The sequence below is a fragment of the Stenella coeruleoalba genome (genome assembly GCF_951394435.1).
Source record: "Stenella coeruleoalba genome assembly, chromosome: 8".
Classification (NCBI taxonomy): domain Eukaryota; kingdom Metazoa; phylum Chordata; class Mammalia; order Artiodactyla; family Delphinidae; genus Stenella; species Stenella coeruleoalba.
In genome coordinates, this window is record NC_137154.1 from 79,019,933 (window position 1) to 79,044,006 (window position 24,074).

The 24,074-nt window shown below is 34.3% G+C and overlaps 1 protein-coding gene across 1 annotated transcript in view; it reads left to right on the forward strand.

The window, feature by feature from the left end:
- The window catches only part of DYNC2H1 (dynein cytoplasmic 2 heavy chain 1), a 376,702-nt gene that overhangs the window by 320,574 nt on the left and 32,054 nt on the right, over nucleotides 1–24,074 (forward strand). Inside the window, exon 85 of the mRNA XM_079929106.1 lies at nucleotides 13,910–13,999. Within this exon, the coding sequence (XP_079785232.1) occupies nucleotides 13,910–13,999 (90 nt within the window). The remainder of the gene's footprint in view (nucleotides 1–13,909; nucleotides 14,000–24,074) is intronic.

The following is a 24,074-nucleotide window of genomic DNA, read 5'->3' on the forward strand; positions in this document are numbered from 1 at the left end:
TTACATTAATTAACTCATTTAATCACCACATTAACACTACAAGAGGGTGCTGTGTTATTGCATTTTACTGTGAGAAACCTAAGGCAGAGGGACATTGTATAACCTAACCAGAGTCACACAATGAATAGTTTACAAAGTCAGGATTTGAATCTAGGCAGGTCTGATTGTCATCATAAATGTAAATGTTTTAAATTTATTTGTGAAAAGATAAATACTCATGAGAGTGTATTTCTTTAAAATCCAACTACATGCTGTATAAGGTCAAAATGTATGGTATAGACCAATTATAGTTGCATTCAGTGTAAGAGGAGAATAATGATGATGTAAGAACATGACTTGTGTAGAAGAGAACAGTAAGTCCAGTGGGACTGGTGTACAAAGAACTGTAGTAAAATTAAGATTACATCAGATTTTGAAGTCTTTAAAGCCAAAGAGAAGAGCTTGGATTAAATGCTATAGGCAATAAGAATATTTTCATGTAGATATAATGTAATAAAATAGCTAGGAATGTGGCTTCCAGAATAGGTCTGTCTCTTTCATTCTATTCTACCACTTAGTAGCTGTGTGACCTTGGGTGGGTCACTTAAACCTCTCAATACATTACCTTTCCCATTTGTCAAATGAGAGTAATAAAGGGACCTACATCATGGGATTGTTATGAAAGTTAAATTATATCATGAGTAAAGTGCTTGACACATAGGAAGTACCCTCTAAATGTTAGTTGTTTTTGTCACTGTTACTTTAAGAGAATGTCATTGTGTGAAAAACAGCTTTTGGAGCATTCATCTGATAAAATTGTGCAAAATGAGTTTATAGAAGTAGGGATACCATGTACGTTACTATTTATTCATCTCAGTTAGAGGTCGTTAAGGCATAGAACAGGGTAGTTCAAGAGGGTTCTATGTAATATTAATGAAAAATATGGAAGGTAATGGCAAACATGGTTTCTTGTTTTGCTTCTACTGTTAACCATCTGGGTAATCTTTGGCATAAACACTTGAAAAAAATGAATAACTTAAATTATTTTTTATGATTGTAATATAATGTGGCTTACAATATTAACAGATAACAAAGAACTAAATGGGTTTTATTATATGAAACATTCTCCTTGAATAAGACCAAAGAATGGTATTTTAGAAAAGGGTCATAGAGCTTTAATTCTTTATAACATTTCTTCCTTTTCCCTTGGCCCATTAAGATCTTCTAAGTATTTCTTATTTGGTATAGCAACAGGACCTGATGACTTATTTCTTAAAAATATGTTTATGTAAGATGTATGCAATCTCATTGTTAATTTATTAAATTAAGTATTCTACATTACACTTTGATTTAAGAAATATAGCCTCTGAAATATCACTGTTTTTGAAATATTTGTATAATTTGCATGAAAGTGAATTTGTTAAAATTCTTTCAAAGGATAAAAAATGTGTTTTACAAAGCATATTTAAATTCTATCACAGATAGTGGCTTTGGAAATATTTCAGGGTGTTTGGTGAAACTCAAATGAGACTCAGCTGACTTTCACTAGGATAAGATCAGTAAAATAATTTTGACATTTACTTTCTAATTAGCTTTACCAAAAATTTGAATCTAGTACTATCGCATTTATTTCACGATAAAAGTTTAATGTTTTATTACATTTGAATGTGACAAATTTTGAATTATGTGATATGATTTAATGTAATTTAGGAAATAGTTCAGTACTTGACATTTTCTTTACTGTATCTGAAATGATTGGACTAAGAATTTTCCTAAAGAGAATTATGACTTTTATTTCCTTGACAGTTTTCTGGTGATCTACTGAAACTTTTTTTGTAAAAAGTTACAATACTTATAATTTGTTTGTTAAGGACAATGATATTGTAGAATATTGTTATTTTTCTTTTACATATTAGAACAAAGGCTTTAAATCATGATTTAAAAGATATGCAAAAATTGAAAAGATAGAACACTAAATTACCTCATCTTTCTTACTAAACAATCACTAAGGGTATTACCACTTTGTAGAAATTAATAGATTGCGTTGCTTTTTTAAAAAGCTAATGTAAGTATTTCCTGTATATTTCAGTTTATCCTAATGTACTGGGTAGTAACACTAAATGGCTTTTTAATTTTTTAAATCAGGGAGTCACTCAACAATACAGCACAATTGCTAATGGATCCTGACTCTTTAAAATAAGTTTCCAAACAACTGGTGTTTAACCTTTTTCAGATCACTGACAGTTTTTAAAATTGAAGGAAAAAGATGCACTGTCTTAATATATATATATACACACACATAAAGCTTTATTATGTAACTTCAGGATATCTAAGAGTTAAGATCTCCTCTGCTAGACAGGTTTTTCCTTTCACTCCTTTCTCTGCCATGGTCTTCTTTATAGCAGTGTCTCTCAAAGCATGGTCTCAAGACCAAAAGCATCAGTATCACCTGAGAACTTGGTAAATTTATGAATTCTCAGGCCCCACCTCAGACTGTTGGATCGTAAACTCTAAGTGTGCTGCCCTGCAATCTGTTTTTTATCCATCCCTTGAGGTGGGTCTGATGCATGCTAAGGTTTGAGAAACGCTGTTCTGTAGTCAGAAGTCTCATAAAAATGTCAGTAGCACCTGCTTCCTCATCTTGTGCCATCCCCACTCCACTTCGTAACCACCTGTGCCACCTCCGTCATTGATTTCCCAGTCTTTGGGAGAAAAGGAAAGATGAAATGGTTCTTATAAAATGGTTGGAGACCCCATGTTTTCTTAAAGGCCCCCCTTTTAAAATTTACCTACCTTTATACAAATAAGTTCTTAGAAAAGTCATACCCAAACTATTTTACCAAATGATAATTATTAATGTTGAATAATTAGCATTTTTCAATTAGAATAAAGTAGTAGCTTATGTTTTATATAACATTTTACCAGTTATGGTGCACTTGTGTAGCCCTCATCTAATTTTCTACTCTCATCACCTTCCTTTTACTTAGATTAGAAAACTGAAGCTGAAAGGAGTTGGTATTCTGGTAAAGTGTCAAAGCCCGTACTGCAGTCCTGACGTTGTGTTTCCTAGATCAGTATTCTTTGCACTTCATCTCTCATTGCATATTTTGTTAATTTGATCATGAAGCTAGATGGTAGTCTTTGTAACAAGAGGCAGATATCAGCCTTATGAAGACTGAACTCCACATACTCATCTCCACAGGCCTACTAAATACTAGGATGGAATTGCCCCACCCCCTCATCTCTAGCTTTACTTACAATTAAAAATTTGATTATGTATACTTATAAATGGAAATCAGTTTCTATTGATCTATGTAAGAACAAAGGGGCCCGCAAAAACCCAGAGTCTCTAGTATCTTGGAATTCTGCTTCAGTATTCCTCACTTATAACCATCATTTGCCATGATAAGAGAATATATTTAGATGAAGTTAGATGAAATGTACAAATTCCTTGAAAGATAGAAACTACCAAAGCTCATTCAAGAAGAAATAGGTAACCCATAGCCTATATCTATTAAGGAAGTTGAATTTGTTATTAAAAACCTTCCCGCAAAGAGAGCTCCTAGAATCCACTGGTGAAATCTAACAAATATTTAAGGAAGAAATAATACCAAATCTGTAAACTATTTCAGAAAATAGAAGAGGCAGGAATACTTCCCTGCTTTTTCTGTGAGACCAGCATTGCCTGGTAATAAAACCTAGCAAATACATCATAATAAAAGAAATCTACAGACTAATTTCCTTCATGAATATAGACACTAAAATTCTTACCAATATTTTAACAAATTGAATCAAAAAAAGTATAAAAATGGATAGCCAAGTGTGGTTTATCTTAAGAACACAAGTTTGAGTTAATAAAAAAAATTGATGTTATTTACCATTTTAATAACTAATTTTAAAAATCGTGATTATCTTTATAGAGACAGAAAAAGCGTTTGACAAAATTCAGCATCCAGTCATGACAAAACCTTTCACTAAATTGGAATTTGAGGTGAACCTTCTTAACCAGATAAAGGTCACCTATGAAAAACCTATAGCTAACATAAGAGTAAAAGACTGAATGTTTTCCCCCTAAGATTGTTAATAAAACATTGAGGTCTCACCAGTTCTTTTCAGCATTATACTGATGGTCCTCGCTAGCACAACAAGTTAAGAAAAAGAAATAAAAGCCATACAAACTGGAAAGGAAGAAGGAAACCTATCTTTTTTTTTGTAGAGGATATAATGAACTATTCACAAGATCTTAAGAAATATAAAAGCTCTAAGGCTAGTAAGAGAGTTTAAGTTTAGCAAGCTTTTGGTAAACACATTAAAAATGATGTATATCCTGGAAACAAACTATTGAGTATTGAAATATAAAAGTACCATTTGTAATAATAGCAGAAAGATGATATATCGGGATAAAATTGACAAAAGATGTGTAAAACTTTTGTACATACTGAAAACTACAAAACATTGATGAGTGAAATTTAAAAAGACCTAAATAAATGGAAAGATGCAGTGAAAGTTGTACTGTGCTCACAGATCAGGAGACCCATTATTACTGTTAAGATATTAGTCTTTTCCAGATTGATCCTGAGATTCAACACAGTCCCGATAAAAATCCTCTGTAGAATTCTTTTATAGTGATTGAGAATTCAATTTGAATAAAATGCAAAAGACCTAGTGTAGCCTAAACAGTTTTGAAAAAGAAGAGTAAAATGGAAGATCTTACTCTTCATGATTTCAAGACTTATTAAGATATTATAATCAAAGCAGTGTGGTAATGGTAGAAAGATAGGTATATAGCTCAATAGAACAGAATAAAGAGTTCAGAAATAGACCCACAGATATATGATCAATTAATTTTCACCAAATATACTGGGGCAATTAAATGGAGACAGGGAAATTTCTTTAACAAATGGTAGTAAAACAATCAAATAGCCAAAAGCCTAATAATAATAATAGTAATACATACACCTGTACCTCCAAACATATACAAAAATTATCCCCAAATTGATCACACTGTTATGAAAATTCAAAGTAAGCCACAGACTAGGGGAAAAGATTTGCAAGACATACCTCTAACCAAGGAATATATATCCAGAAATATTAAAAAGAAATCAATTTGAAAATGCAAAGACAAACATCCCAATTTTTAAAATGAGAAAAAAGATTTGAATAGACACTTTATCAAGAAAATATACATATATTTAATTATACCAACATGACATTGTCCTAAATGAGTTTATCACAGAAAACATTGCAGAAAGAATCCATAAATTCTTAAAATCTCAGAGAATGTAAAAACATATATTCGACATATGTTCAACATGTTGAACATTATTTTGAAATAAATTTCACAGAAGTAAATATACATTTAATCTGTTTTTATTAGATTTTATTAGATGGAAAAATTTATAGATCATTTTACATGCTGAACATATTTGATGATTAACTTATCATCTTTCCCAAAGCTTCATTATAAGTATTTTTAATACTTCCAGTTGTATGTGTATGCTATGCTGAGGATGCTATGAATCTGTTACATATTGGAAAGACAGATATTAAATAATACTTGTTTTAAAATGTACATACATTTTTAATAGAATTTATCATTCTCCACCAATAGCCATTTTCAATCATCAGATCCTTTCTCAAGGTGCCTTTAAAATTATTTTGGTATGCTGTACTACTCATCACAACAGCAATGTTTTACCAGTTATCTGGTTTGTTTATTTCCTTGCTTGACTCTTCAATTTTTTTGGTAATTCTGGGTTAATTTAGTTAAATTTTTGTGCTAATGAGGTCATGATTCAATCCCTAAATTGACCTCTTGGCTTCAAATTGTTATGTAAATTTGAATTTTTTAAATAACTATAGTGACCTTCAAATTTATCACCCAAACTATAGTTTTAAGAGTGAAAGGGACTCCTACCTGGATGGAACTCTGGGACAATAGGGATCATTAGGCAAATTGGATGTATGGACATCTTATTTATAACTCTATTTTTTTCAAAATGTGCAAGGATGGAGGAGGAGCTGGGATTTTTTTTAAAAAATTAGTAATTGGATGATATAATAAATAATATTCAGCAAACATTTATTGACCATCTACCATGGACTCTCTATACCATGCCAGGCCCTAGAGATAGGAATAATACATAGTACACGGTCTCTGTATTCAATGAGCTCAAAGTGGGTAACAAAAATATTATCAAGCACACAATGTTGACATAGACTCAAGAAGGAAACTGCTTTCTTCTTTTCCTTTCTCACATTTTTCCAATGAAGTTTTGTAATTGTGGCAATATACATATATCATAAAATTTATCATTTTAACCATTTTAAGTGTACAGTTCAGTAATGTTAAGTACAGTCACACTGTTGTGCAACCAGTCTCCAGAACTCTTTCCATTTTACAAAACTGAAACGCTACCCATTTAAACAACTTCCCATTCCCCCACCACCTAGCCCCCAGCAACCACCATTCTACTTTCTATCTCTATGAATTTGACTACTCTAGGTACCTCATATAAGTGGAATCAAGCAGCATTTGTCTTTTGGTGACTGGTTTGTATCACTAAGGATAATATCCTCAAGGTTCATCCATATGGTAGCATGTGTCAGTATTTCCCTTTTTTTTCAGTGCTGAATAATTTTCCATTGTATGTATATGCAGATGGTCCCCGACTTAAGGTGGTTTCTACTCTATGATGAGGCAAAAATGATATGTATTCAGTAGAAACCATACTTTGAATTTTGAAGTTTGATCTTTTCCCTGGCTAGTGATATGTGGTACCTTATGCTCAAAATGCTGGGCAGCACAGAGAGCTGCAGCTCTCAGTCAGCCACTCAATCATCAGGGTGAACAACTGATACACTGCAACCATTCTGTATCTATACAGCCATTCTGTTTTTCACTTTCAGCGCAGTATTCCATAAATTACTTGAGATATCCTACACTTTATTATAAAATAGTCTTTGTGTTAGATGATTTTGCCCAACCATAGGCTAATGTAAGTGTTCTGGGCACGTTTAAAATAGGCTAGCCTACGCTATGATGTTTGGTGGTTTAGGTGTGTTAAATGCATTTTCAACTTGCAATATTTTCAACTTGCAATGGGTTTATCTGCACGTGGCCCCACTGTAAGTCGAGGAAGGTCTGTATCAGATTTTGTTTATCCATTCATCCATCAATGGATTGCTTCTACCTTTCCAGACATTTTATAACTTAGTATAATCTCTTCATAAGTATTTTATAATTTTTTAATGGAAAACAGAAGTTACATGTCCTGAGAAAGCAAATAATATGATTCTCTTTAAAGGGAAGACACAAAATAAAAAGATTTTTAAAATAGGATTCATATTTTAAAAGAAAATAATTCAGTTAAATAAATCTCTTGTATCTGAAAGTCCTTAGTTTGTTCTGGTGCTGTTTTATAGATTGTTTCTCTGTACTATTAAGAAAATTGAAATCTTTGGCTCTAAGTAAAGGTCTTAGTAAGATTAAATCAGAATGCATTCTAACTTTTATCACAAATTATCTTCTGAGTTATACTTTCTCTTCCAAATAGAAGAGAGGCTATTCTATTAGACTCTCTCTATATAGTAAGGGCTCTATTATTAGAGTGTTTTACTCTGCAGCTATCTTTATCCTTCTGAAATATAACTCTCTAATCATGTATATGTGTGTAAAATGGATTTTAGCTAATTTAATTAATTGTACAAATTTGTAACTTATGGCTAGTATAGGAGTTAGTGATAATTTGTAAACTGCCCATATGGGTTAATCACTTCATGTGAAATTGAAATTACAATGAACTATATATTTTTTTCCTTTTTCCTTTTCTTTAAAAAAAATGTAAACTGAATTCTGTTTTCCCACCTACGGTGAAATCCCAGTGCAACTTCTAGTGCTTGAAATAAATAGCAATTTCCATGCCGTCTCCCTGTGTCAGACACTGCAATAAGCTTGAGTCCAATGAAAGTCGATCCATTTCCAAAAACTATAATCCAGTGTTGGCTTAACTTCAGCAGTGTGCAGATACTGGATTACCAGTGTCTCACTCATGTGTGAGGATCAGCACGTCATTTTTATTAGTAGGATAGTGGTGTTTGTCAGTAGTATAGATAATTACGTTATTAAATGAAAAGGGAAAAGAGTTACTAACTGTGGTCCTTTTTTTTAAAGTTCATATAGTAAACATATTAAGGTTGCGGAGTGGAACTTAAAACATCCAAGATTATGTACTAGAATGTTTACTTGTGCAGGTCACTTAACCTTTCTCTACCTTAGTTTCTAAATGTTCGTAATGGGAGTAATAACTATCCATCTCAGAGGGTTGATGTGAAGTCTGAAGGGTTAATACAGGTGAAATGCTGAGAACAGTGCCTGCACATGCAAGTGCTGCACAAGTGTTTCTACAGTACCTTCCTAATTCACCTCTCTGACTGCAGTTTCATCACCCTAATGCTTGTTCTCCCTATTTCTACTAGGATAATCTTTCTAAAATCCAAATATGATTGTGTCACTTCCCTAGTTAAAGTGTAATTTAGTTTTATCATTGCTTTCCAGATTAAGCTCCTCAGTATAAACATTCAAAAGCTTCATGGTCTGACCATCAGCCCAGTTGTCTCATGTCTTTTTTATTAATGCCCCTTCCTTTTCTTACTGTCCTTCTTTACTTTACTGTAAGCTGTTTATCTTTTGAGACTCACCTCAAGCATTATCTCCACCAGAAAGCCTTTCCTGACTCTTGTCCTTAGGCACAGTTTGAATTTGGTGTACCTTACATCTGTGTTTCACGAGCACAGTGCTTGTCATTATCAGGGAACTTACTGTATTGTCTGTAGCTGTCTTCTTTTATTATTTATTTCACCCTCTAGTGCAAACTTCTGTGAACAGGGATTGTGTTATAACTTTGTATCCACAGGACCTAACAAATGATTGACAAATAGCAGCTATTTAACAGGTTATTGCTGAGTTGTCAGTTAATTAATTGATGCTTGAAAAAGAGTGAATTAGGAAATCTGCTTGTATCCTGTTTTGCTTTTATGACATCTTTCATGAAAAGCATGGGATAACAAAAAGTTTACATTTAGAGTTAGACCTGGGTTCAAGTTCTCTACCATTTAGATTAAAAAAAATAGTTTAGTTAAATAAACCTACTCTAAGCCTTAGTTTCCCCATAATTATAACTTTAATTCCCAATACATAATTGTCATGTTGAATCTTCACAAAACTAGCAGCAACCTTCTGCAAAAAATATGTGCTTGATTACATGTACTCCTCCTTCATCAAAATCACACACAAAATCATACACCTTCCCTCCTACCTCTTTGGAGCAGTTTCTCAGAACTATCTGAAATGCTGTCTCCCGGGCTATAGTCCTCATTTTGCCCCAAGTAAAACTTAATGCACAACTCTCACATTGTGCATTTTTTTTCAGTTGACAAATCTCAAATGGTGTAATATAGAAATTACATTATAGAAATGTAAAATACGTTGGAGGCAGAATTAATGCTGACAGACTCTAGAGTTAGGTTACCTGGGTTCACATCTTGGACTTGCCATTTTCCAGCTCTGTGATTTTGGATATGCTGTTCTCTTTGTGTCTCCATTTTCTCCTCTGTGAAATGGAAATTACAATAGTACCTGCTTCTGGTACATATCCAAAACTCAGCACAGTTACTAACACATAAATGTTAGCTTAAAAAGTCCCCTCCAGTTATGTCTACCTTTGTCAAAATTCAACACAACTTTCAAAGCTTCACAGTACTTCCTTTACTAAGATTTCTTTGATTAAATCATTGTTTTCCTCTTAGCTCCAGAAACATGCTATATAAGTCATCCTTAAAACACCATCAGGGACATTAGCTGTGTATCTCCTTTACTGGTTTCTAATGCTCTTTAGGGTGAAGATTTTATTCCTCATAGTCTTCTATCATATCACTATCATTTCATATTACTTCGGTCATATCACATATCATGTTGTAATTCTCTACATAGGATTTAGCACTGTGTAGTCTTTTTCTTATAATATATTTAGAAATAAGTATATTGCCTTTATCCCCCAGTAAAATGTAAGCTCCATGATAGCCAGGACCTTATAATGCCTGCACATTATAGGCTCTCAGTAATTGCTGAATGGATGGACAATAAGGACTTGAATATGTATTGAATGAAAGTATTACATCTGACACTAATATTGATAGTTCTCTTAGTTAATCTATTGCTGTGTAATAAATTGCCCTAGAATTTAGTGACACAAAACAATGAAAAGTTATCACATTACAGTTTCTGTGAGTCGGGATCTGGGGGTAGCTTAGCTGGGTGTTCTGTCTTAGGGTCTCCCACAAGTCTGCAGTCACCAGGGCTGCAATTACTGCAGCCTCTCAGAGCACTTATGGGATGGCTGTTGGCAGCCCTCAGGTCCTCACTTATTGTTGACTGGACATATCAGTTCCTTGCTAGACGGGCATCTACATAAAGCAACCCACAGTATGCAACTTTTTCACACAGAGTGAACAAGGAAGAGATGAAGAGAAAGTGAGCTAGACAGAAGTCACAATATTTGTACCCTACTCTCAGAAGTGGCTTCTCATCACTTTTGCCATATTCTTTCCTTAGAAGCAACTCCCTAAAACCAGTTCATGCTCAAGGTGAGGGAATTTCACAAGGATGGAGATGAATGCCAAGTGGCAGGGGTCACTGGGAGCACCTTAAAGGTTGCCTACCAGTAACTTACATTATGTAATTAAACACTATATAAAGGAGCTCTCTTTCTACAACAGGAAAAGCATAAAACTTAGAATGTGAAAACCTGACCTATCAGCTATCTATTGCTACGTAATAAACTACCCTGAAACTTAATGGCTGAAAACAAGAACAATCATTTATTCAGCTCATGAGTGTGTGGTTTGGGCAGGGTCTGGTGGGGAAGGCTTGTCTTTGCTTCGTGTGACACCAGCTGAGTCGGTTCAGCTTAGAACAGGAGGGTCTACTTAATGGACGCTCAGTCACGGGGCTGGCTAGGTGGTGCTGATTATTGGCTGGTAGTTTATCGGGACTAATGGCTAGAGGCCTTGGTTGCTCTCTAGATGTCTCCACATGGGCCTCTCTATATGGACTACTTGGCTTCTTCACAACATGGTATCTTGGTTCTAAAAGTGTATACCCCAAGAAAGAGGAAATGAAAGCTGTGAATTTGTTAAGACCTAGATCTGAAAACTGATAAAGCGTCACTTCTCCCTTATTCTATTGGTCGGGTTGTCAAGGGGTGGGGTGGACATAGACCTCAACTCTCAATGGGAAGAGTATCAAGTAATTTTGGGACCATGTTTTGAAGCTGCTGCAGTCTGCCCTTTGGGCACAAATTATTTGCATTTCTCCCACATGTAAAATGCAGTCATCTCCTTCCATGTTTCCCGAGATGTCTCATTCCTTTACAGCCTCAGGCCGGATGTTGTCATCAAAATCAGGTGGAAGTATGGGTGAGGCTTCTTGGGTTTGGTTCTTCAAAAACAGTTTCTCAAGCATGGTTTTCAACTAAAGACCTATGATGTGCAGAGATAAGTTATTGTCCCCTACAAACCCAATATAAAATGGTAGGACAGGTAACTGCAATAGACATTCCCACTCAAAAAATGAGGAAATGGGAGGCTCACGTGTCCTTAGCAATTCTGAAATCTAAGCAAGCTTATGTTTTCAGTTCCTTTATTAGGATTCCATATTGTTCCCTGGGAATAATTATCCATGGCTCTTGGTTTTGCCCTCTGAGCTGTTGATTCTCGTCTCTTAATTATCCATACATTTCAATAAGATTTAGCCATGTTTGAAGCTGAGTGGTTTTCTCAACCTGCTTCCCACCCATAGGGATTCTGGGGTCCAAAGTTCTCTTTTAATTGTGCCCTCTTTTCCCCATTAATCCCAAACAGATGAAACTTACACCAGAACAGTATTCTAAGATTGTGAGTTTGCTTTGAATCTCATTGAGATTCACATTAGACAAAAACTATGGCCATAAATCTTGTGATAAGCCTTTTTCTCTACCTTAGGCTTCTTGTGTGTTGGCTGTGGGACAACACCCTTAAGAGTCATTGAAGCCTTATTGTTTAACAGAAAGGATCTGCAAGGCATGCCCTTAAGGTCCCAAGAGTACTTTTGTCTGTCTGAGATTGTTTCCTCCCTTTCCTTTAAGTCCTCAAAGTCCCTTAGACCTCCACTATTCTCTTAGAAGCCCTTTATGTTTTCACTTACATTCTGTTGAAGGTTCTTGCAGCTTCAGCCCACCACTCAGTCTCAAATCTAGTGCCATATGTTTTAGGTTTTTGTTAAGGTAGAACCCTGCTTCTGGATACCAAAGAACTGTATCAGTTAAGTCTTGCTGTATAACAAATCCCACCAAAACTTACCAGGTTAAAACATAATAATTTTTAAAAAATCATTTTATTTTAAGCTTACAGAGCTGAAATTTGGGTAGACCTTGGTAGAGAAAGCTTGTCTCTTCCACTCCGCTCACTCATGTGGCTGGCAAGTCAGTGCTGCCTGAGAGCTGGGAGCCTCAGTTCATCTCCACATGGGCCTCTCCAAAAATTGGACTTCACAATATGTTGGATGGGTTCCAAGATCAAGAGTCACAAAAGACAGGAAATACAAGCAACCAATTTCTTAAGAAACTGGAACCACATCACTTCTGCTATATTCACAGGACACTTATTTAAGAAGAAGAGCAGACTTCAAGTCTCCACAGAATTGTCAAAGGATTTAGGGATCATGTTTTAAAGTCATCACACCTGTTTCAGTTCACAGCATAGCTCCAGCACTTAGCTACCATATTCCTAAGAAGGCTTACTTCATTCACCTAGAGTAATTGAACTAGATGTTTTCTAAGGTCTTTTTTTCACTGTAAGGTTTGTTATCTTACAATTTCCATTTTCCATACATTGTTGATATACTCTAGCCTGGAGTAGTTTCTCAGCTATGTAATCAGACAGTGTTTTGGGTTAAGAAATTGATGCTCTCTCCTTATTATTCCACTGGAGAAAAATAAATATTAAGTTTGAATGATAGTTACATAATATTTGAAAAATCCAGAAAACTCTCACAGAAAAGGAATATTATAATGAATTTATTAATGGAGAATGTCAGTTAAAAGAAGGTCAGATATTAAAAAGGTAACTTTTTTAGAAAGGTTTTATTTATTTCTTTAATTTAGAGTATTTTCTGTTTTATTCTCTTTTTGTCATATATCTGGTGTGGTTTGGGAGATAAAATTTCTGTAATTCTGTAGGGACACAAGACTAGTTGTTTTTTGTCTTTACTACTTATAAAATGAATTTGTGAAATTTAATTTGATTTCATTACATATCATTTCAAGAAAACATGGTTTGCTACTTTCTATATACTGGTTTATGTTCATTTGTTTATTCTTTCAAGAATTTTTACTTAAAAATATTTTCTTTTAGAGAAACAGGTCAATTCATTCTGACTCTATTTATCATTCAATTTTAATGAGATAAGATCAAAGAAAAGACATATCTTTTTAAAAAGTTTTTTTATTAATTTTTTTATGGAGTATGGTTGCTTTACAATGTTGTGTTCGCCTCCACTGCACAACAAAATGAATCAGCCATACACACATACAGATATCCCCTCCCTTTTGGACTTCCTTCCCATTTAGTTTACCACAGTGCATTAGGTAGAGTTCCCTGTGCTATACAGTATGCTCCCATCAGTTGTCTATTTTATACATACACTGGGATTGACACATATACATTATTGATATTATGTATAAAATAGAAAAAAGACATATCTTAATGAAATGAATTCATGATACACATAATGTGAATTATGCCAAAATAGTTTCCCCATCACACTAATGTTAAAAGATCTTTTATATGTAATATTGTATATGTAAACTTAATTTTGATCCTTTTAAAATTGCAGTGTCCTCTCACATGGCAAAGCAAGTGGGAAGGTCCAGAAGATCCTTTACAATACCTTAGAGGTCTTGTAGCTCGTGCCCTTGCAATACAGGTAAGATGAAATTATTTAGTAATTGTATGACTGTATGACGATTGTACTACAAACTCTCATATTGTTAACCATTCTGCTAGCAACTAGTGAAAATATTATGATTTTGTTCATAGAGCACCGTATATTCCTTTCTTATTCTGTCATCTGTGATTTTACCTAGCACTCTTTAAAAAAAGACAAAACAAAAAGACTGTGTTCTCTCTGTGTAGTGTGGCTTTTCATAATTTTTGAGAATTTAGAGAAAAATCTACAATTTTAATATAGATGGATCATATAGATGGTAACTGAAACTTATTCATAACTGTGACTAATTTGCTTTAGGGTATGTCCCCCCTACAGGGAGCTGCTTTTTTCTGTTTTGTTTTTTTCCAAATTGATCAAGTTTTTTCAGAGTGGCCCAGTCAGGTAAATGAAGGAAAATTGAACAGAATAAGGAACGATATAGACGGAGAAAGACAAGGTGATTATTTTTTTTTTAAGGAATAGCAAATGTTATAGGTCAGTTGGTGCACGCAATGTACCACTTTTCCTGTATGGTTTTGCACTGTCTTACTGCCTTCTTCCTCTGCTTGTTACACTGCTTTCACAAATAACATTCTTTGTCATATCGGCTTATTAGGAGTAACTTGATCAGTGTCCTTCTAGATACAGCAATCCTCATTCATTTTTTTTTTTTTAGTAGTGCACATACCTGTCCACATCTTTAATTTTTCCCTTAGCAGAACACCCTGCTTTTTACCTTACAGAGAAAATTCAAGCTATGAAATATGACCACTTGAAAATGCCTACCCTTCCCTCCCACCTACAAATTTGTCTAAACCCACCCTCATCATCTTTGTTCTAATACAAAAGTAGTTGACCTTCTGCTGTTGAAGCCTCATCCGTAGAGCTGTATACTTGATTTCATCTCCTCTCATCTCTTTAGACACTTCCTCTAGGGGGGCCTTGCCTTGTGTAATTTCATCTTTTCCTCTCCTCTTACTCTATGCTGCCAGTCTGTCAATGGTACTCCTTTGAAGGGGCCAGAACTCATCTGAATGTTTATTTGGCTTCCAGTATAATCAACCTCTCAGTTGTAGGATTATTGAAGAAGAAACTACTGGATCTGAAAATGAGTTTAAAATTAGCAGGTAGAGAAGAACAAGGCAGAGACTCGGGTTTACCCATCTTCCTATCTACTGTGTATATGTCCAGATATAATCTATCAGTAAATGCCAGAAAAATGGAGGGAAGGAAGGATAGAGAAGTCAGAAGAGGAAGGACAAATAGTCCATCGGTGCTCTTAGAAAAATACAGAAATGCTCTGAAGTCCTTGGTATGTTATAATTGCATGGCTGTGATAATTTATCACTTAATGTATGTATCAGTATTATTTGCATTAGATTATTTTATAAAGGGCAGAAACTTTATTTGCTGCCAATGGGTAGCTTTTATTACACTATACGTGTAAGTATGCTTAATAATTATGCTTTGTGCATATAATAAATATATTATTGATACTGAAATTAATATCATTTAAAGCAGTTTTACATAAATTATTACAATTTTCTGGCATGATTATTCATACTGAGTATATTGTATACTGATCATCAAAACTGAAAACTTTTTCACTGTGTGATTTTCTAAAAAGCTTTATAGGCATTTAGCCTTAATTTTAATGATAAAATATCCTTTTAACCTTCAGGATAATTTTCAGGCTTGACCATAGTTTATCTTATCTTTCTACCTAGGGAATATGCAATAATTCATCATTTATGTCACCACTTAAGGATATATTTTTATTGTTTTCCTGCCTTAATATTTTTTTTTCAGTTATGAATGTACAGATATCTGCTTCCCTAAGATAACCTTTAGTGTTTGGCATTCACTTTCCATCTAGTCAAGGGTCTGCCAGGTCCTTTGATTTCATACATGCCTTTTATGTTTCACAGATAAGTAACCAGAGCAACTTACAAAGTTTAGAGGAACAGCGTGGCTACTTAGGTGGGGAAGAAAGGGCTGAGAATATTGGGAGGGCAGGGAGAATTAGAAGTACTATTTTCAGAGATCTGAGAAAATGGCAGCTTTTGGTTATTTATGAAAGTGTAATGATCAGACTGATTCCAAATAGGTACACAGCAGGTTGAGCCCAGTTCCAGCCATGGTTTAAAATCCCAGAGCCTTTCATTTAGGGCATAACATATAGGAAACAGAACAAGCTACTGAGAGTATTACACATAGTGCCTGATCAATACAGGGGTTTTGTGCAAATAAGGTGAGAGTGACTGGGTCAAGATGGCATTCATTTATTTAGTCAGTCAAACATATTATAAGCAACAACTTTATGCTAAGCTCTGAGTGAAGTACTGGAGATAAAATGATTAGTCAATTGATACAGTTTCTGCCTCACAGAATTTAAATTTCTTACATTCATTCATTTAGCAATTAAAAATTCTATCTTGGTGCCATGCACTGTGCTGAGGTTGCTGAATATAGAATGGTAAACAAAATAGATATACATTGTGTCCCAAGGAACTGTCCTTACAATTTATCAGAAAAAATAGACAACCGAATAAACAGCAACAGTAAGAGTGACAAAGGAAGTCTAGTACTATGGGAGCAAATAGCAAGAGTACCTAACCTACATGGGAACAGGGAAGTGATGCTTAAGCTGAAAGCTTAGTAGGAATAGACCAAGCGAGGACAAGAGGAAAGACTGTGCCAGACAAGAGGAAGGTCAGAGTCAAGAGTAAGCCATGCACTTTTAATAACTAAAAGCGGAGCATAGAGCGCAAGGAGGGGTGTTCAGAGATTAGGCTGGTGGAGCAGGAAAGGCCATGTTATGATAATGTATTAAGGGATTATATTTGATCATAAGGGCAAAAGGGAACACTGTGGGATATTAAGGAGAGAAATCAGATTATGATTATATTTGATCATAAGGGCAAAAGGGAACACTGTGGGATATTAAGGAGAGAAATCAGATTATGTTTTAGAGGATCATTTTTCAATATGGAGAGAGTCTTACTCTACTGGATGACATGGGTTTGAGACTGTCCTCTCAATGCTGGTGATTTAGAGAGAGCCAGAGAACCCTTAGGTACCCAAGCAGTCTCAGCCAAAGAGAGTCTTGCAGTCATTTATCCTATGGTCTCTAAGATCCTTTAGGGCAAGGACTTTTGAAAAAATAATAATTCCACTGTATTTCTAATACGTAGCATACTGCCTTCTGAATAAATGAATGAACAAATGAATGGACTAGATATATAAATATAATATAATATATATAACATATTATTTCCTATTGAGACCCTAGAATTATTTTCCTGACTTCGAGTTTTTCTGCTCTTTCTTCAGAAATAACATCTTCTGAGAGTTTCTTTGGTTCCTGATTTCCAGTTTGTTTCCCCTTTGGCCTGCAGAATAGCCTCTACAGAAGTTCTCCCTAGTATAGTCTGATTTTTCTGTGTTGATCATTTTAAATTCCAGCATGTTCTCTACTCAGTTCATAAATCTGTGGGGTCAGCATTTGCCTTTTTCCCTCTGTCTTCATATTTTCAACTTCTCACAGTTGGATCCCTTGACTCTACGCCTGCAATTTCTGTTCCAACCTAGCTCATGAGTTGATTCTGTTTAAGGATATAAGACCTTCATATCGAGTACCCAGTTAGGCTTGGGTGTGCTAAACAGACCCAGTATTCTGCACATGTTTAATGGGCTCCTGAATGTCTCATTTTACTTCTACTGCTAACCAAACTTGGGGTGCCATGTGTCATTGGCAAGCTTTCATGCCCATTTTTTAGGACTGAGCTTCTCAGTAAGTTCTTTCTTTCATTTTAAAATTTATAGTGACTTCTTGAACTCTACACAATTTTTTTGGCCTAACTCGAGCCAGTGGCTGGTACACTCATATACTACCAAATCCTGCCACCCATCAATCTTATGATGGAATCTTGTTTATATCAACTGTTAAGGTCCTTGAAATCTGGGGTGATTTAAGCAATAAAAAGAATTAGTTATTATTGTTGTTATTATTAATAATAAATGCCATTCAGCATGACATATAAACTATCCTTAGAGTTTATCAGGAAAGACAACAAATAAGCCACAACAATCAAAATGATAAAGGAAGTGCAGTACTCTAGGAATAAATAGCAGAAGTACTACAACCTAGAAGCACTTAATGCTATCTCCATTCCTGTAATGGCCTGAATTAAGTCTGAATTAGGCCTCATTTGGGCACTGTGTAGTAGACTATACCAAAGTACCTTTTCTATCAGCAGACGCTAATGTTATGTTGCTTCCTTCCATCCCCTCCCACTGTGGAACGCTGGGAAGCATATTTTTCCCTAGTATAGGCATCAGCCCCTTCACTCTTATGTTTTTCTGAGATTCTTTTTAGGTGCTGCTTCCTATTTTTTGTTCAAATATTCAGGCACACAGTTTCTCGCATGTCTGCAAAGATGCTTGTTGTTAGCCACATAGATTGCTTTAACTTTTTCACTTTGCATTTTACTTCTATGGCCCACTTCAAGAAAACTAATTCTTCACTGAAAAAAAAATATCTGTGAGCCTCTAGCTCTTATTTCTTCCCCTTTAACCCTAATTATCACTAATACATCAGACTGGCATTTCTAGATCTAGAAATGTGGCTCGTTACACCCTTTTTGGGTTCATCTAAATAGCTCTTCTTACTTCCCTAGCAGTAAAATGTACTAGTGACCTATATTTGAGCTTCAGATCACTTTCTTTTCTTTCAGTGCACCACTTCAAACATATACTCAAACTTTTTGAATGATCAAATGAAGGATAGAAAGAAAAATGAATATTTATAAGAACTGAGCATATTTTGGATCTCAGGCATACATGTGCTTTAGACACAATCTAGTAATATTTATAATATATGAGGTACATATTTTTATTTCCATTTTTAAAGATGCGAAAAGTAAAACCCCATATTCAAGAATAGTTTACAAAATGTGTATGATAAATGATAGAACTCACACTCAAATTCCCTTTCTATAATAATATCTCAGAGTTTTTGATATCTATCAGCAACATTTTTAAAAGATGTTTCTACCCCTTGAAACTTTTTATAAGTTGGCCTCAAGGTCACCACACACTTCTGTTTTTTTATCTGTCTATTTCTCTGGCTTTTCTATTCCCTCATCTCTAATTGGATTCCCTAGAGCACAGTCCTCTGTCCTTTTCTATCTGTACTCCACCCATAGTGATCTCATGCCTATGAATCCCATCTAAACTTTTATTATTCTCAGATTTATAGCTCCAGCCCAGTATTCTCCCCTAACTCTGGTGTATACTCAGTATTTTCACTTGGATGTTTAATAAACATCTCAAACTTAACATATTCAAAACTGAACTCCTGCCCTTTACTGAAAAACTTGTGCTACCCGCAGTCTTTCCCGTAATAGTAAATGACATCTCCACCTTTCTTGAGGCATAGGCACAAGGTCTTGGAATCATTGTTAACTCTTCTCTCATATACTGCATCCATTCAATCAGAAAAATTACCTTGGTTGTATGTTCAAAATATATTCTGAGACACCTCTCACCACTTTCACTGCTACTACCTTGATTGAAGTCATTATTGGTGCAGCTGCCACCTGACTAGTCCTGCTTCCACCCTGGTCTCCTTTCTGGTCAGTTCTCAACCCAGCAGTCTAAATATTCTGGTTAAAGCATCAGATTATATCACTCCTCTCTTGGAAATTTCCCCACGGTTTCTCGTCTCATCCAGAGTAACAAAATCCTTATAGCAACCTACAAGATCTGGCCCGTTTACCTCTCTGATTTCCTCTCCTACTTTTTGCTTCCTAATTTATTCTGTTCCAGCCATACTGGTCTCCTTGCTTTTCAATGAACAGCCTGGCACACTCCCTCAAAGGGACTTTATTCTTCCTGTTTCCTCTACCTGGAATGCTCTCCCTCAGATATCTGCAAGGAAGTTTCTTTTTTCCTTGTTTCTTCTTTTTTTTTTTTTCAAGGAAAGAAGTTTCTTTATCCCTTCAGGACCATCCTATTTCAGATTGTAACCCTCCTCTTCCTTGATACTTTACATCCTGTTTCCCTTTTAAATTTTTTTCCATAGCCTATATCTCCACCTAATAGTGTATATATTTTACTTGTTTGTTTGTTTGTTTTCTCTGTATTCCTCCACTAAAATGGAAGCTTGATAAGGGCAGAGATTTTTGTCTGTTTACTGCTCTATCCAAGCATGTAGAACAGTGGCTTACACAAGTAGGTTTTTCAATAAATATCTGTTGAATAAATGAATGATTCAGTCAATCTTAGGGTTATTCTCAAGCAAACTGACATAAATCTCTTTCATGCTTCCCAATCATCATGATTCATACACCTGCTGAGATGTATTTTTGTAGTACCCATGAGATATTTCTGAGATTTTAGCTTCTATTTAAATCTACCCAATGAACACTATTGTTCAACTTTATACTCTGTTCCACCATCTAACATTTGAAGGCTTGTTTAATTTTCTCTTAAGATCTTGAACTTTAAAAGTAATTTTATTAAAATTACATTGTTTACTTTTCTTTCATTTTCTGAGGTGTCTTAATCAATTTTGCAAGGTTCTTCAATACTTTGCATTCCTGAGAAGGGAATCTCTTTTTTTCCCCTAACTCAGTAACTTTCACAGTCATTACTGCAATGTTTTACACATACTGGGTACTCCGTAAAAATATTCATAGGAAAACTTACATAAACAAAATTGAAAAAATAGTCTGTATGTGGTCAAAAACCTCCAGCATCCCTATTTTCATGTACTATACTCAGCTAGAAGAGCTACCTTACGGGTATTTTTTATTCATATTCTTTAATTTATTCATCATTTGGTGAATGTTTATTGAATTTTTATTATGTGCCATTCATTGCTCTGCCAATAAGAATCTCTACATTTAGTGGAGATATATAATAAATAAATACATTAAATTAGAATTGCATAGAAAAATACATCTTTGCCAAAATCCTGAGATTTAAGATTAACATACAGTCAAACTTTAAATTGGATTATCACCATTATAGAATGAACTTAGGGTATAGTATATCTGAAATTTTATCTAATAAAATATAGCTATTACTATAGCAGTAGAATTACAGAATTTTAGGCGTCAGATTTTGTACAGAGACAATAATTTCTCAATACTGTCAGCTGATTACTTCTGCCTATAGTCAACTCTCTTGCACATTTGGAATACTAAACAGTAGTCTATGATGATTGGCAGTTTTATAGAAGCAATCCTATAAACCATGCTATTTGTACTGCTTGCAGAAGATAAATCTTGGGTCTAGAAATGTGACAGTATAGCAACATAATTGGCTTTCAAGATAACAAAATCTTCTCTGAATTTTTATGTGCATCTCAGCGTTTATCACATGCATACCAATTTCAGCAGCTACCTGGAGTATCACAGTAAGGGGATCTTTACAGCAGAAAACATGCAGAGAATTTAAACTCTTAAGACAAGTTTAGTTTTTTGAAGAACTGGCAGGTTCTAACAAACAAATTACTTTCCCTGAAAGTAACCGGTGATTGTTAGTAACATTTGCTATGTTGGTACCCTTATTTTCAAAACACTGTTTCAAGGCTTTCCTTGCTTTATACAGCCATTTTTACCACTTAAAGTATTCTATTACATCTGGTATGAACATAGTTTATTAGTATAAAACAAGACAATTGAAAAATGTCTTTTATGTCATATAGTTTTATCTTTGGTTAAAGAAGAAGAATGAAAGTAGTTGACAATTTTTCTGCTATAGTCAATAAGTCTATCCTATCAAATACTGTTATTATTTCTGAAAACCCAATGGAAAGTTATGAACAAAACATGTGTACCTTTGATTCCTAAATCAGTCATAGTCCTCACCATCATTGTCAATGATAAGTGCATGCTGATTTTCCATTCTATAATGTATCTTCTGTCAGGTTCACTTTGTTGTTAGCTATATGCAGCTGGAAAACTCTTCACAAGCAAGAAAAGCGGCGATTGGTTTCATTGTTAATTTACACATTGTCACACTTTAAAAGGACTTTAAGATATATACGCTTATCTAATTGTCTATTGCACATAATATTAAAGTAGAATATTTAATATTACTACCAATAATATTAACTTGTTTGTGAATAGTAAAAATAGTTTAGGAAAATATATTTCAGTAACATGTTTTCTAGGAAGAACCTTGAACATAAGGTCTATAGCTTGAAGAAATCTCAAAACTCCTCATACTTCATGTCCTGAAAATGATTGTTAATCTATATTAATGATTTTGTCAGTCTTTTTTTTAACCGCCACAAATTCGAAACCTCAATGAAAAATTGTTCCTAAATAAATATTCCTTTTAATGTCTATTGTTTTGAAATTGTAAAAGTGAGAAAATAAATGTTTGATGTATCTAATTTTTCTTTATTTCTTTCTTTTCTGTATTTTAAAAAATTGTTTATGCCTAGATTGAAGATGATTTATATTGGAGTTTTTTGTAAATGATATTAGGGCCTTGTTTCTCCTTGAGAAAATTCAAGATGGCAAAGCTAATATTTCATTGTTACTTCATTCTCACAAGATAGAAAGTATTCCCAACTAGAACTTGAAGGACTCATGTTAAATAAAACTAAGTAACCTACAATTAAATTTTGTTCTTAATAATAATTTTATTTAGTGTTGCAAATGCAAGTATGTCAAACAATTTTACAAAGGTCTGAATTTCAAGATAACCAAATATGTATATTATTCTTTCATACTAGTTAAATTTTTATTAATATTTCTTGACTAAAATGCTTCCAACATTTTTCCGTACACTTGTCTAGCTATTGTAGTCTCTCAATATTTGTAATAATTATCAATTTCTCTATTTATTGAACTCTAGAGTTCTTAATTTTCTTATATAAAATTAACAGTTTTCACGATTATTTTTAAAACTTTACTCTTGCAATAATAAACTCTCATTTATAGTTTAGAGCAAGAGAATTTCATCCTATAGAGCACATAAGGAGTTATTTTCACTCCAAGTGGCATGTAAAATGCCCATTTATATGTGATAGTAAATAATCTAATATTTTAAATAAATCTAAATGTCATACCTTGTTGGCATTTGCAACATTGTTACACTTATTAGATAGGGTAGTAACATCTGTGCTTATACACATATTTATATTATTCATTTCTGGGAATGTCAGGACATTTTTAAAGTAAGCATCTATTTATTGGGCCTGCCAGAAGGTGAAGGCAAATAGTAGATCTTGATGAAATATTGAAGCTGAACTGAACTTTATATCTAATAAATATCAGTATGCTGTAGAGAAAATTGATGTAGATTAAAGGAATTAGAAAGTTAATGGGTTGAAAAGGGTGACACTTCAGCATGAGTGGTCCGGTAAGGCCACTTAGGAGGTGATATTTAAACAGAGACTTGAATGAAGTAAGAAAGCAAATCATGAACATATCTGAGGGAAAAACAGATGTAGGCAGGGAACAGGCTAACTAGTTAAGAGGTTATTGCAGTAATCCAAGTGATAATATGGTGGTGTTATGGATTAGGGTGGTGGATGTGGAAATGAAGAAGTGCTAAGATTTTTATATCAGACCTGTGAATTTGGCTGTGGGACATGGGAGAGATATAAAAAATAATTTCAAGGTTTTGGCCTGAGCAATCAATTGAATTTCTCACTGAGCTGAAGGATTCTGGTGATAAAGAAGATTTCCTAGAGAAGAGGAAGGTGGTCTTGCAAATTTAGAATTCTGATTTGAACATGTTTAGATAACTGTTAAACATCATGGTGGAAATGTCAGAAAAGTAAGTGACAGGAAACAGGTAGGAAGGAGTAGCAGATACAATATTGGGAATCATAAGCATACTGGTCTTTAAAACTATAGGATTGACCAAGTAATGGTCCTGAGTACACCCCAATATTGGGAATTCCAGGAAAGGAGGAGGAGTCAATGATGGACACCAAGAAGTTATAGTCAGGAAGACAGAAGAAAGACTGGGAGACTGTAGTGATTGAGAAGCCAAGAGAAGAAAGTGTTTTAAGAAGGTCAAAGTGTTTTAAAAAGGTCAAATACTA